The 15,860-nt window shown below is 35.8% G+C and overlaps 1 protein-coding gene across 2 annotated transcripts in view; it reads left to right on the forward strand.

Moving 5' to 3' along the window:
• Nucleotides 1-7,241, forward strand: part of LOC106867144 (neuronal acetylcholine receptor subunit alpha-10) — a 109,741-nt gene extending 102,500 nt beyond the window's left edge. For both annotated transcript variants that reach the window (XM_089361053.1, XM_089361054.1), the window contains one exon: nt 1,591-7,241. In XM_089361053.1, the coding sequence (XP_089217179.1) occupies nt 1,591-2,147 (557 nt within the window). In that variant the 3' untranslated portion in view covers nt 2,148-7,241. The remainder of the gene's footprint in view (nt 1-1,590) is intronic.
• Nucleotides 7,242-15,860: the final 8,619 nt, after the last annotated feature.

A 15,860-nucleotide genomic window follows, 5' to 3' on the forward strand; every position in this document is an offset into this window, starting at 1 on the left:
ACAGCAAAATTAAGCATGTGTGTGTATAGGGTTTTCTGCATGTTTTTGTATGTGTATTGTGTATTGTATATATGTTATGTGGTATGTGTGGTTTTTTGTATGCATGTAATTTTTAATGTATGTATACATGTGTGTGTGTGTGTATATGTATGTTATATAGTGTGTGTGCATATGTGTCTGTGTACCAATGTATATAAGGTTTTCTGTCTGTTTTCTATATATATTTTGTGTGTGTGTGTGTGTGTATGTTAGTGTGTGTTCTGTGGTATTTACATCTATGCCTATGTGTATAAGATTTTCTCTCTGGTTTGTATATATACTTTGTGTGTGTTGTGTGTGTGTGTTTGTATGAATATGTGCATGTTTGTGTGTATGTGCATATTTGGTATTGTGCATCATTTTTGATGTAAGCATGTATGCATATGTATGTGTTGTGCATGTGTTTTGCAGCTTATGTGTATGTTTGTGCATAGGTTTTTCTGTTTTCTGTATATTTAGCTGTGGTTTATATGCTTGAGAATGTGTATGTGTTATGTGGTGTGCGTGTTTCTTTGCATTGTATATATGCGCTTTGTATTATGCATGCCTTTTTTGCTGTATGCATGCACGTGTGTGTGTGTGTGTGTGTGTGTACTTTGTTGTATGTATGCATTTAGAGTTCTGTGTTATAATCTGAATTTTGTATGACTGTTTTTAGTGCATATCAGTGTGTGTGTGTGTGTGTGCAAGAGCATGATTTTCTGTTGAACCTGTGTTTGTGTGTAAGTGTTGTGTATTTTGTGTTGAACTTATGTACTGTGACTCTCGCATGTATGTGTGTATGTATATGTTTATATTTTGTGTTGTGTGTGTGTTTTGTCTGTGCACATGTGCTGTGAGCAATGTGTATGTTCTGAGTTCACTGTATACAAGCATTTGTATAATAAATAATTTCCACCAGACAAAGGAAGATTCTCGGTGGAAACTGGAGAGTATAAAGAGTAAGCATTCTCTTCTGGTTTAGGAAAGACAGATCAATGAGATATTGATAGAAGACATATGCTGGTGTGTTTATTGCCAAATTCCAGTGCATGGCTACTTATGTTTCCAATTGCTCCTTTGGGAGTTTGCCTAACAAAGATGACCTCTTCAGCAATTTAACCCAGTGCATTAGGCAACAGTATGATACCCAATGCCATGTTAGTATAGTAATCCCATATATAGGAAGTGTATCCAAGATTCACCCAGCATAATCAACAATAATGTTTTCCTCATCACATCACAACCAAACACTTCATTTAACCCTTTGACGTTCAGGCTACTCTGTCAAATGTAATGCTAATTCATTCACATTGATTTGAACTAATCATGCATTGTCTTCGGGATTTCAATGATGTGATTGTTTATTTTGGGAATGACATTGCAGGATAGGTGTAAGAGGCCAAATCTGGCCAGTTTGAACATAAGACTGGTAGAATATTTGGACCAGATAATCGCCAGTTTAAATGATAAAGGTTTAAAGTACATAAATCCTATATAATAATTCTATAATTAATGCTAGTTTAATTAGCAATTTACTAATGTATGTATATATTTTTTCGTATTTTACAGGAGTTTTCCTCATCTTGGTGATGACATTGAATTGTGTTTCACTGATCATGGCGACCGTTGTGATGAACATCCGTAAACATGCTGACGAGAAGCTATGTCCAAAAGTACCACCCTGTCTGCTATGGATGTGCAAAAAATGTCTGAGTAAGTTCACCATCACCAGACTTCGAGACTGGCAGCACCCAATCGTGTCTTGTGAAGAGATGCGAGGTTCAAGAATGTTAGCCACGTCGCTTAGCGACCTCTTGGAAATGAGTGAAGCAAACACAACGGATTTCCCTACATGCAAAGAATTAACAAAAAATACCCAAGATGGCGAATCGCAACAGAGCCGTACAATTTGTTGCCATCCGAGCAACTACAAATCCAGTTACGACACGGACAGTGTGACCAATATGGGAATTGTGTCGCTGACTCGGCGAAAATATGAATGGTACTTCTGTGCAGAGGTCGTGGACAAGTTTTCGTTTTTTATATATGGAGTAATAATGGGAGTAACAATTCTAACTAGTCTTGTCATTGTTCCCTATACACAGTCACGTAGCTACAAGGCATAAGTTTCTAAGAATATTCAAAACTCCCCGGACCCAGTCAAAATCTAAAGCAAAAATGCACAAGCCATATTTAAAATGCATGTCCAATGCATGTTGTCTGAAAGCAAAAGCATGTGTACAGCTGTCAATGCATGTGTGTGTGATAGAGACTATATATGTGTGTGTGTGTGTGTGTGTGTGTGTATATATATATATACATATACATACATACACACATTGTGTGTTTATATATGCATCTGTGTATGTATATATACATATATATATATATATATATATATATAAAAGAAGAAAGTAGCCAGACGTTGGAGAATTACTGTTTATTATTATTTATGATACTCTTATAAGTGCTCTCATTCCTACTGGAATTTTTCAAAAGTTTTTGAAAAATTCCAGTTGGAATGAGAGCTCTTATAAGAATACCATAAATAATAATAATAATAATAATAATAAAAAGTTCACTATCTTCTAACTATTTCCTTCTTTCATCAATATATAAAATCTGTACACCACTACAGATATTCTATACTTACATATATGTATATATGCACACACACATTATATATATATATATATAGAGAGAGAGAGATAGATAGATGCATACACACACACACATCCGCACACATATTTATATCTGTTACACGTATGTGAGTGTGTGTGCCTGCGTGTGTTTCTGGAGAAAGTCAACCAAAAGAAATCAATACTAAAATATAAATACACGAACAATTATTACCTCCCTTTTATTCGCTCTTCACTTTTTCTGGCTTAGTTAAATGTTGCCAGGATGTCAGCATAAAGATATTAATAACAATGTTTTTTTATAACACTTCCCTTATTTCTCTTCTCTTTCTCTGCCCTCTCTCTCTTTCTCTTCAATCACATTCTGTGTTTCTCACTTGTTTTTCCCTTTCTTTAATACCATATTTCTATCTTCTATTTTTTTTTTACACCTTCTTTCTCTTTCTCTTTTATCTCTCTCTCTCTCTCTCTCTATCTACTTATCTATTACAATCTATTTCTGCTACTATTTTCTCCCAACAATTCCAACCCTGTCTGCATCTTCTCCCATGTTTGCATCTTCTGCATCTATTTATCTTTCTTAATTTTTCTCCATTCTGTTTTGATAGTCATTTTCTTGACTCCAATTTCTGCATGCATTATTTACCCACCATATTTTATCTTATATACACCTCTTTCTCTATATTCTTCTATATTCATTACACTGCTCTATCAACCTTTTCTACATCTCTCTCTCTCTTTATCTACTTCTACTCTTTCTTCACCTAAATATTCTTTTACCTGTTTTTCCATATTTCACACTGAATCTCAACTTATCTACTTACTTCATTCTATCTTTCTTCATTTCCCTAAACCTCATCCTCTCTCTCTCACTCACCATGCCTTTAACTCAATTCACTCTCTCTCTCTCTCTCTCTTTCTCTCTGTCATTCACCCCTGTCTCTGTCTGTCTCTCTCTCATTCACTTCTGCTTCTCTCTCTCTCTCTCATTGAAATAAAGGCGTTATGTAGAGAAACCGTTCCACTAGCAGAGTTGAGATGACATTTTCTATGGAACTATGAAATATTACATATACATATATATATATATGTATGTATATATATATACACACACGCACACATACATATAAATGATAGACATACACACACTCATATGTATGCGTATATGTTTTTATATATATATATATATATATATATATAGTAATTTATTTATTTTTAATGGTGGAACTGAAAGTAGATAAAGCTACAAATAATAGCATGTAGAATACTGGGTTAAATAACCCCTTGGATGGAAAGAAAAGTCAATGGCTTACCACAGAACTTGGACCCACGTCTATAAACATATAAGACAAACCATGCGCCATTTATTGCCAATTTATCTGTAGTCTGTTACTGCTGCTGCTGCTGATGTTGTTGCTGTTGATGATGTTGTTGCTGGTGTTGTTAAATTCGAAATCTAACAAACTTCAGATTCAAAGGAGAGATTTGACTGCAAAAATTGGATAAAGAAAATAGCATAAAATTATAATTTCAGAAGAAGTTCCAAGGGATCTTTCTTTCTCTCATTTCCCTTTATTATTATTAAGGCAGTGAGCTGGCAGAATGGTTAGCACACCAGATGAAATGCTTAGCGGTATTTCGTCTGCCTTTACGTTCTGAGTTCAAATTCCGCCAAGATCAACTTTTGCCTTTCATCCTTTCAAGGTTGATAAATTAAGTACCAGTTGTGTACTGGGTCGATCTAATCGACTGGCTCCCTCCCACCAAATCTCGGGCCTTATGCCTAGAGTAGAAAGGATTATTATTATTATTATTATTATTATTATTGTCACCATGAGGTAGTTTGGTAGAACTGTTTGAGGGTTAAACAAATCCGGTTATGACCCTTTACACCTTGATTTCAAATTACGTTGAAGTCGACTTTATCTTTCTTCCTTTCAGAGTTGATAAAAAGTTTTTGGTCAAGTACTGGGGTTGATATGATGAACTGCTGCACCACTTCACTACATTGCTGTTATTGTTTCTTCTTCTTCTTCTTCTTCTCCCTCTCCTCCTTCTTCATTCAAATTCTGCCTAGGTTAACATTATCTTTCATTTATTAATATTAGTGTTGATAAATTAAAGTAAACAGTTAAGTACTGAGGTTAATGCAATTGAGTACTCACGTCCCCTATAAATTCCAGACCCTCTTGATACCACTCTAGAAGCATTTGTTGAAAGGAAAGTCTGTTAGCCACACTCAGAAACTGTATTCAAACAACGAACATAATTATTATGGCTGAACAGAATGATTGCACTAATCACCCTGTAATGAACATTTTCAAGGATGAAACCAAGGAAAAATTACTTATGGATATGTGTGTATATATATATATGTGTGTGTGTGTGTGTATGTATGTATGTATGTGTATGTATATATATATATACATGCATGCAGATACATACGTAGTGATATACAGAAGTAGCATAATAATAATAATAATAGTTTCTGATTTAGATAAAATGCCATCAATTTTGAGGCGGGGGGGGGGGGATTAACTCAATACCAACTACCCATGTACTTGACTGGTCCTTAATTTTATTGACCCTGAAAGGTAAAGTCGACCTCGTTGGGATTTGAACCCAGAACAACACAGTAAAATAGATGTAGTATAGAAACAACTCTACACTCACAAAAGACAATATTACACATACATTTTCGAACATGGAAATGCACCTGATGGTGTAGTTGAAGCTCACATGGATCTGTTGAAAACATAATGATGATTAAGATAACAATGATGCTGCTGAGTATTGTGAAGACGGCGCCATTGCCACCATCAAAAATTATGATGAAGAGAAAGATGATGATAACAATGAATATATTAACTTTCTCTAAAGTTATTAATATATACATTTAAAAAAAAAAACCTTGTAGAACAATATTCAGTGAGTTTCTCATAAAGGATGTGCAGTTCAGATTCAGGTAAGGAAGTACTATTTAATGTAAACTAGATTAATGAAATGGCTTCAATTGGTTGTGTTGAGATGAAATAACCTTGTAGCTAAGATGGTGAAAATTCTAGCCCTTGGGCTGGTAGATCAAATCCACTACAGGTGTTTCATTGTATCTCAGGGATGGCTGCCTCTTTTGGCATAAACTCAATTCACTTATATATCAGAAATGGTTACATGGTTTTTATTTTTAATATAGGAAAATCTGTCATTAATAGCTCTAGTATCCTGTCCTATCTTGTATTTATTTCCCAATTAAATGTTCATTGATTTAAGGTGTAAGTGTCTGAGTATTTCACAGACACGTATACCCATAACATAACCTTCATGCAGAGTTGGTGTAATTCTATGTGACAAGGCTAGACTTTTAAATTACAGGTACAATCTATCAGATAGGCTTCTATACAGTCTCTAGTTACCCAGTTTAACTCACAAAGCTTGTGTTGAACCAAGGATATGATAAAAAACATTTACCCAAGATGTCATGCAGTGGGATTGAACCCAGGACCTCATGGTTGTGAAGCAGCCTTCTTAACCATTCGGCCATGCTGTGTCTATATATGTTTCCCACTGTGTTCTAATAGGTTTGTTATCTGTACAACTGGTGAAAGGATTAAAATTAGCTTTGTCATCAGTCATCACATCCAAAGATGAACGTCTTAATTTAAAATTGGGCTAGTGATTCATGAATCAGTAGTTCACATCCTATCAACAGCACTGCTTCAGACCTATGACCAAACAGTTTAATTGTCAATATTCCATGTCTGCTTAGTTGTAAATAGGTTTCATACAGTGCAGTGTTGCATTGCTGTGTAAGCATAATAAAATAAATTGATGCTTTCTTGGTTTCTGGACCTGAGAAAAATAGTCTGAGAGTGTTGTGGCAATAAGCATGATCGCCAGTTCCCAAGTGTGATGATAGAAGGGCTTTCAAGATTTTTAGCTGTTTTTATTTACTTATTTAAGCAATGGTCAGAGTTCAAAGGCTAGGAAGGAGACAACAACACCAGCTGCTACTAAGTATAGCAGAATTGGTTAGCTAAATAGGACCTTAGAAATTTCAAAAAATATGTATATATATATATATATATATATATATATATATATATATATATATATATATATACACACACACATACATACACAAATACATAGACATACATGCATTCACTTCCCCACATGCACACTCATACACAAAATACATATACATAAGCATATAGATGCATATATATATATATATATATATATGCATACATACATGCATCACTGCAAGATATCTGCTTTTGAAGAAACCAAAAAAAGGGAAAAAAATGAAAACATCTTCACTTAAAAAAAAAAAAAGAAAAAAAAAGCTAACAAACCTTAATCCTGCTTTTCCTTCAACTTTAACTAAAGCATTTTTTTTAAAATTTCTTTGCGAAGGGTTCTGCTCCCTATCCTGCATCAGGACCCCTGTGGTCCCATTCAAAATGCCTCACCTTGCGAAGACCATCGAAATATGGCTGACAAAAGAAGACTTGTGTATTCAAGGGAAAATGTGATAGATCGAAAGAAAAAAATATATATAAAAGTTTCTTTATTAAATAATTCAGCCTTCAAGTCTTATTTTTATTCATGTTCTCTGATATTATCTGGGTTTTTTTTCTTTGTTATTTCTTTCCTTAATCCTTTTGCTAATGTTGCTGTTTGTGTGCTCTTTGAATTACCTTTGTGAAAATAATATATATACATATATACACACACACACACGTGTGTGTGTGTGTATACATGGTGTCTCAAAAGTCACTGATAGGTTTCAAATTTTAATAACTTCCTTAACTTCACACATAAATGCATGAAATTTTGATACAATATAAAGGACATAATGGAAATTAATATGCACAAGTCAAATTTTGCAACACCACTACATCACATATGAAAAAATGACATCGCTTAAATGGCAGCCATTTTCGGCTCTGCACATCCGTACTCTTTCCAAAACTTGCACCATAACACTCCAAGAGTTTCAGGCCCCCACTTCCCTGATTTCTTTATTGATGTTCTTCAGTTGCACCAGAGTCTCCAGTTTGTTGATGTAAACCCTCTCTTTCAGGTATCCATGATTGAGACCTTTTTGTGCTCGGCCATTCAAAGTAGACCTCACACATGGTTCCAGCAAGATGGGACAACTGCTCATACTGCAAGAGAAACAATGCAGTGCTTTAGAGAGAGAATAATCTCCCAGCAATGTCAACTGGCCTTCATGTTCCCTAGACTTGATTCGGCCAGATTTTTTCTTGTGGGGATACCTGAAAGAGAGGGTTTATGCCAACAAACTGGAGACCCTGGTGCAACTGAAGGAAAACTTCAATAGAGAAATCAGAGAAGTGGGGTCTGAAACTCTGGAGGGTGTTATGATAAGTGATGTGAAGTGTGGACAATATGCAAGAGATGCACAGTGCTAGGGACAAGATCAGAGGTTCATAGGAGTGGAACACGAACATAGAGAGACCTGCCATCGATAGAATGAGAGGGAGAACAAGAGAAAAGTGGAAGCGAAAGGCAGTAAGGATAATAATGGAACTGTGAGAGACGAGGTAAGTGGTTCTAAGAAGAGTGGGAAAAGAAAAAGGGGGGAATAAAATACGTGAAGTTCCATTCTTATAATTACAGCAGCTGTGGGAATAGTACCGTATTCGAAGAGAAATGGAAGGGTGGTGTTTGAAAGATGAGTTATGGGGAAGAGATACGTCAGGGACAGACTGAGTGCAGGGGCATAGAGACATGAACGATATGCTTTTAGGGTCTCGTGTTTTTTCTGAGTTGGAGGTGATCTTCTGGACCCTAGCAAATCGCCAATTATTGTGTCTTTTGTCAACTCTTCCATGAGACTCAACATCCAGTGGTATCGACGGTGATTATAATGATGATGATGTTCATTATGAGGGTGGTTACTATGTTGTTGATGATGATGATGATGGTGGCGTTGGTGGTTGTGGTTATGATGACGATGTTACGGAAATAAACACACTGTTAACAAAAGTGAAGGCGACGGTGGCTATGTAATTTAGAAATTTGTGTGAACAATGAGAAAAAAATCAAATGTCAAAGAATAAAACTTCGGTTTAGAACATGAAGGTGTGATTATGGTCGTTGTTGGCACCATCATCGTCACCACCACCTTCATCATCATCACCCTCATCATCGTCGTCATCATCATCATCATCATCATCGTTATCATCATCATCTTCAACACCAACAATAAAAAACACCATTAAACAGTATTATCATCACTACCATCACCCCAGCACCACTGCAATTACTGCCACCACTTCTACAACTACCACTAGCAGCAGCAGCACCACCACCACCACCAACCACTACCACCTTCACCACCAACAACGACGGATACAACGAGGAGGCTTGCCACTTTGATCAATTACAGAAGAATGCTTATGTCTACCGTGGAAAAACAAGGTCCAAATCAGCACAGATGCTTCTCGGCTTTTGAGGAGTTCCATGCTAAATGACCATCACTATCGACGGTATCTGGAAATCGCTATCGTATATCTAAATTGCCCTGGCTTTCTAATATCCGACGGGATAATCAGGTTAATATAAAATCTTATGGTGTTATGGAGTTAAGGTGATGGTCGTGGTGTTGATGATGACAATGATGATGGTCGTGGTAATGATGACAACGACGACGACGAAAACGGCTACAATGATATTGCCAATGATAACGATGACCATGAAAAGACAATGATGACGATGATGATGATGGTGATGACAGTGACGACGACGATGTTGACGGGCATCACGATCACCATGACGACGACAACAATGCCACCGACGCTGACGACGATTATGATAATGATGACAGTGATGACGATGATGATGATGACGACGATGGTACCAACGCTGACGACGTTTATGATAATAATGACAGTGATGGTGATGACGACGACGATGGTGATGACGACGATGACGATGATGATGATGACGATGACGACGATGGTACCAACGCTGACGACGTTTATGATAATAATGACAGTGATGACGATGACGATGATGACGACGACGGTGATGATGATGACGATGATGGTGATGACGACGATGGTGATGACAGTGACGACGATGATGTTGACGGGCATCACGATCACCATGACGACGACAACAATGACGCTGACGATGATTATGATAATGATGACAGTGATGACGACGATGACGACGAGATGGATGCAGGCGTAGAAGAAGAAAATGGAGTTGATCGGAAGATTCTGATAGGAAGAAAAAAGCCAACAAACTACGCGAAAATATTTAGAAACGTGGACGACTTTTTCTTCTTGTTTACTTTTGTTTATATTTGTTATTCGTGTTGCTTGTGTTTCTGTTGTTTTTGCTGTGATGTTGTGTGTCTTGTCTTGATTTTATTTTCATTCGGAGAATGGAAAGCTTTTAACGTTAAAAATTCGGTAACAGGAAAATTTCATTGAAATAAAATGTTTTAAGAACCATTTAGCTATGATGAGATAAAAAAAAAAAAGTTACTCTTTTTTCCAACAAGTCTTCTGCAAGGAAACGAATGTGTATATGCGACAGTATGTATATGCATGTGCGAGTGTGCGCGTGTATGTATGTATGTATGTATGTATGTATAGTATATGAATGTAAGTACGATATATAAATATATATATATGCATATATATATATGTGTGTGTGTGTGTGTGTATGTATGTATGTATGTATACATATATGCATATATGCAGACACACACACACAACCACACATATATACATACACGTACACACATACACATTTATATATATGTGCGTATACAGACAAGCGCACATATGTATATATTCATAAATACACATATGTATAAATATACATATATATACACACACACATGTATAGATATACATACATATATATACATACATATATATATACATATATATACATACATATATATATACATACATATATATACATACATACACATACACACACACACACACACACACACACACACATATATATATATATACAATTGTGCTATCATGGAAGTATATGTGTACGCCTTTCAGATGTAAGGATACTCATTTGTACATAACTAAGAGAGAGGTATACGTTTTTATACAAATTTATACGTAATTATTCGCTTTCATGTAGAAGTACATATATATATTTGTGTGTGTGTGTGCATGTTTGTATATATGTGTATATGCTCTATATTCACCCGGTGCTCTCTCTAAATTAGCAGTATATTGACTTCTAATAATTGGTTATTACTACCACTATGCTAAAGTGAAATTTCATATATATATATATATACACACACACACACACATATACATACGTATAATACACATACATACATACATACATATGTGCGTTTGTGTGTAAATGAAATTTTCCTTGATATATTGAATGGGAACTTTCCTCCTAATCACAAACATCGCTACATTTTTAACAAGTATACGGTTAAATTTTCTTTCGCTACTACACTAAATTTAACGGATATTATAAAATACTAATCCCTCTAAAATGAATAAGTATAATAAAAATAACACACGGTCGCGCACACAGTAAAAACTCTGATACATCCTACTTATCTGTATAGCGCCAAAGTGAGTGAGATTCAGAATGTAGAAAACAATAGCAAAAATACAAAACATATTCCCATAAATGTAGTACTGCCATACTTCTCAAGAGTAATAAAATTTATGGTAACTTAATTAATGGACATGATATAAAAGATGACAATTTTGTACACTTAGTAAAAATATCGTAAGAAATTTGCACTAGTAATAACCGTAAAATAACAATAATAACCAAATACACACGAATTCAAACTTTTTACAATCTACCAACATATGAAGTAATGTTAGTAAATCTAATACTGGATGTTAAATCAGTAGAGAACAAGAAGATAGCGTAGGTAGTGGCAAAAATATTCTTTCTAGGGTGGAAACTTCAGACCTATATAAACTTGAGTCAACTTTACAAAATATTGTCTTGCATTGTGACTGTAGAACGACTCCTACTTGTTCTTTCAGAGCAGTAGTACTCAACCACTTTTTATCTATGAACTCCTTTGATTACTATTTTATTCTGATGGGTCCCTATTTAATGTTTAGAAACTAATTTTATAGATACTGCTTTCAAAATACCCATTGTGTTCATTACACATTCACTTGAACTTTGTAAAATATTAGAGAAAGGAACCTAGATGTTTCTTTGCGACAAATACATCTATAGCAAAAGTTTTCATGGACCCTTAAAATAACACTGTGGACCCAATTTACTATTTTACTTATGTGGACCCCTCTCCCAAATCTGATATGGAGTCTTAGGGTTCAGATGGGCTCCCGGTTGAGAACCACTGTTTTAGAGTAACTGTTTGACAGGCAACGTTATCTATATGTATAGCTTCATTACAGCAAAGTCCTTAGTCCATCCCGTGTCTGGTGGCGCATTGGGCAGACAACAACCTCCACTGATCTCTATTGGCAGCCTCTCTCTCGATGTTTTCCCGTTTTCTGTTTATTACTGCTATGTCTGCTTTGAACGATCTGCGCCATGTTGTTTTTGGTCTTCCACTCTTTCTCTTTCCGCCAGGCGGTTCCCATCTAAATGCTATTTTAACGTTGGTCTGGTATACGGAAAATATGCCTGGCTAGTCTCATTCTTCTCTGCCACCACGATGTCTTGTGCTCGCTGGAGGAGTGCAGTATTTGTGATGTGGTCGCGAGAGGATATCTTCAATATTTTCCGCAAGACCCTCTGATGGAATACATCCAGTTTCTTGGATATTGTTGATGTTACTTTCCAAGTTTCACTGGCATACAGTGCTGTTGGTAACACGATGGTGCTGTATATACGCAGTTTTATTTTCAAACCAATGCTTTTACTTGCCCAGATTTTCCCCATCTTTCTGAAAACTGCTGCAGCTTTGCCAACTCTCACTTTGACATCACCATCTGTCGCAGATGGTGATGTCTACTTTTGCAGAAAAAAGTGTTGGCGGCCAGTTAGCTGGTGCCAACACTTTTTTCTGCAAAAATAGGGGTAATTATTATTATTATTATTGGAGAAAGGGCTCTGTACCCCTTTCTTATTTTCTGACCAGGTTCCCGTGGCTTTTATGGGTTTTTCCACGTGTCACCTTTCGAAGCGCCTCCCCCTATTGGGAGTTTAATTTGTTATATCTTTCTTTGTTTTCCTCACCGTTTACACGAACGTTTTCTTTTCGGACAAAACCCTTTGTAACTTTTGTCCTGTCTTACATGTTTTTAATTTATATTAGCCCTTATAGCCAATAAAACTAGGATTGATTATTATTATTATTATTTAACCAGTTAACAAATCGCTTGCTTGATCAATAAATCAGTAAGTTGGTTTGACAAAATCTTTGCATTGCCAATCGCGACTTCATCAATGACAATCCTTAATTTCTTCTGATCTGTCTAGTTGTCTCCATATAATACATACATACATACATACATACATACATACATACATACATTTTAGCTGCTTTCTCGTATACGAGCAAAGCCATTGCTAGAAAGAATCATTGAAATGAGTCAATATTGATGCAATGTGAGGTCCTTGTATGATTCTGGAGCCCGGCGATCCAAAGTCACTCAGTCCTACATTCAAAGTATATACAAATCTGCAGTTAGACACCAGTGCACGCGCGCGCGCGCGTGTGTGTGTGTGTGTGTGTGTGTAACAGTATCTGTACGTATGACTCTAATACCAGAGTATTCAGTTGATATAAATGGATGAACTAAGTTACGATGAGTAAAATATCACAGAATTATTTTAGTAAATAAATAATTCAGTCAGTTTTATTGCTTATCAGAGAAACATTTATCATAACCACGTTTACACTTGCATATTTCCCCACCACCACCACACACACATATATATACATATGTATTACTCTGTACACAAAAATATGCATAGATAGGTTACGCATCTATAATTGAAATGGCTTTTTCTTGAAAAGCTGGGAGCTATCTGCAAATGTATGATGCATTTATATGGACACACAATCGTATACATACATACATACATATATATATATATATATATATATATATATATTTATACATCTGTGTGTATATACACATATGTATGTATGTATGTATGTATGAATGCATGTATGTATGTATGTATACGTATATAAATGTATGTGCGCTTTTGTCTGTATGTGTGTATGAGTGAGTGAGAGAGAGAGAGAGAGAGAGAGAGAGAGAGAGAGAGAAAGAGAGAGAGAGAGAGATAAAGGGAGAGAGAGAGAGAGAGAGAGTAAGCGAGAGAAAGAGAGAGATAATGAGAGTCCATTATTGTCAGCTGAAATATTAATGTTGAAATAATTTGGCTTCAAGAGTGGAATTCTTTCAGATATTGTGAGAAAACCGAATATGTGTCGCCACCACCATCACTCCCACCCCACCCCCACCCCCATCATCATCAGCAGCAGCACTATCACCACCATCGCAACCAACAACACCAACACCATGACCATCACCACAAACAACCGTCACCACCGCTACGAACACCAAAGCCAACAGTACAAACAGAAATTTATGCAAGTACTACTTTTTGTATAAAGTCGCATACGACATCATATCCTGCAGCGACACCAAATCACAATGCACTGCAACGCGCTGGACTGCATGCTGCACTAACATAAACATTTTTGCACACACAATAAGTGCGTGCGTGCGTGAGTGCGTACGCACGTGCACACACAGACACACACACTGACACACACACAGACACACACACAGACACTTCACTTCTAAATCACGCTTTACAAGAGACTTAAATGCGTGGTTTTTATACATATGAACATCTGTATGAACAGTGTAAATATATATTGGGTTGGTGCATAATTACTGGCTTTTTTCTTCAACAAATTTTATTCAACGAAAACAGTAACAATATTTAACAAAAACATATTTAAATGACGGTATGATCGTCTGCCAAGCAAATGGAAAGCAGTAATTGAAGTAGATGGTGAATATGCTCCGGAATAATCATTTAAAGATGTTTTTGTTGCATGTTATTGTTTTTGTGAAACTACGGATAGAAGACAGCGTGTACTCCATCCCATGCAGCTGTGGTAGGTTATACAAAGGCGAAACATGCCGCCCCTCAAAAGCAATTGTTACTCAAAGGGTGTAACTTATGAGCGAAGAAAACTAGAGACAACATAACCATAAATAAAATGTCATCTTGTTTAAAACACCTGATTCAACCACAATGTAAACTCTTAACTTAAATTTAATTTCAAATCATTTCCCCATCGGCAATAAACAGCATAAGCTAACTAATCGTTAGGACATCCAAGTGACCTTTAGTTGATTTCCTAGCTTTCGTGACATCGTTGCAAATATTAACCGCACAGAACCATTACATACTTTTAGCAAATATGCACCAAGTGTCCACATGAATGTATTAATAGTTAGACACTATCAACAAATATTGACGTTTACGCAACTACTGAGATAACCAACTATGTCATTGACAAAAGGTAGAATTGTGTACCCTCGATCATAAATGTAATCCCGAAGCAAATGTTTATGAAGTTGGTGCGATTTTCCGTATTCCCAAGAATTGGATCTCATTACATTATACATAGGTATGGATAAAAGATCCTTTAAGACCCTATACATGAATGACAATTCTATCTTTAAATTTGCAATCAAGAGAAATTCCACAGCCCTCTCAAGCTATATATAGCAACTAGAAGAGGCATTCCAATTTTAAAATTTCAATTGGACAATCTCAGTTCGAAGCAATTCATTAATTAATAAGAAGGATTTCTGCAACTATCGCATCGAAAATGAATTTCAAATATGAATTAAAGTAACATACGCTGTGAGTGACTGAGTTAATAGGTCGTCAAGAAAACAAGTTTTATCTTTATAACAACCATAACTGAAAGCTAGTAACAATATTAATTTGCCAATTAGAGGTCGTTGCCTAGCTTGGAATTTACTAACGTGTGTGCACAGTCGGTATTTTCTCTCATACTTCACATAATTTCTTCAAGGTTTACACAATTCATTCCCATACATAGAGTAGGTACATTTGTGGAAATCGTTGGTGAATATACCATAACATTACCATTTTATTTTTTCTTATAATCATTTTAGTCATTACTTCTTACATTTATCTTATTATTGAACGCTAGCAGAATTTCATTGG

The sequence above is a fragment of the Octopus bimaculoides genome, chromosome 12 (genome assembly GCF_046866305.1).
Source record: "Octopus bimaculoides isolate indiv1 chromosome 12, ASM4686630v1, whole genome shotgun sequence".
Classification (NCBI taxonomy): Eukaryota; Metazoa; Mollusca; class Cephalopoda; order Octopoda; family Octopodidae; genus Octopus; species Octopus bimaculoides.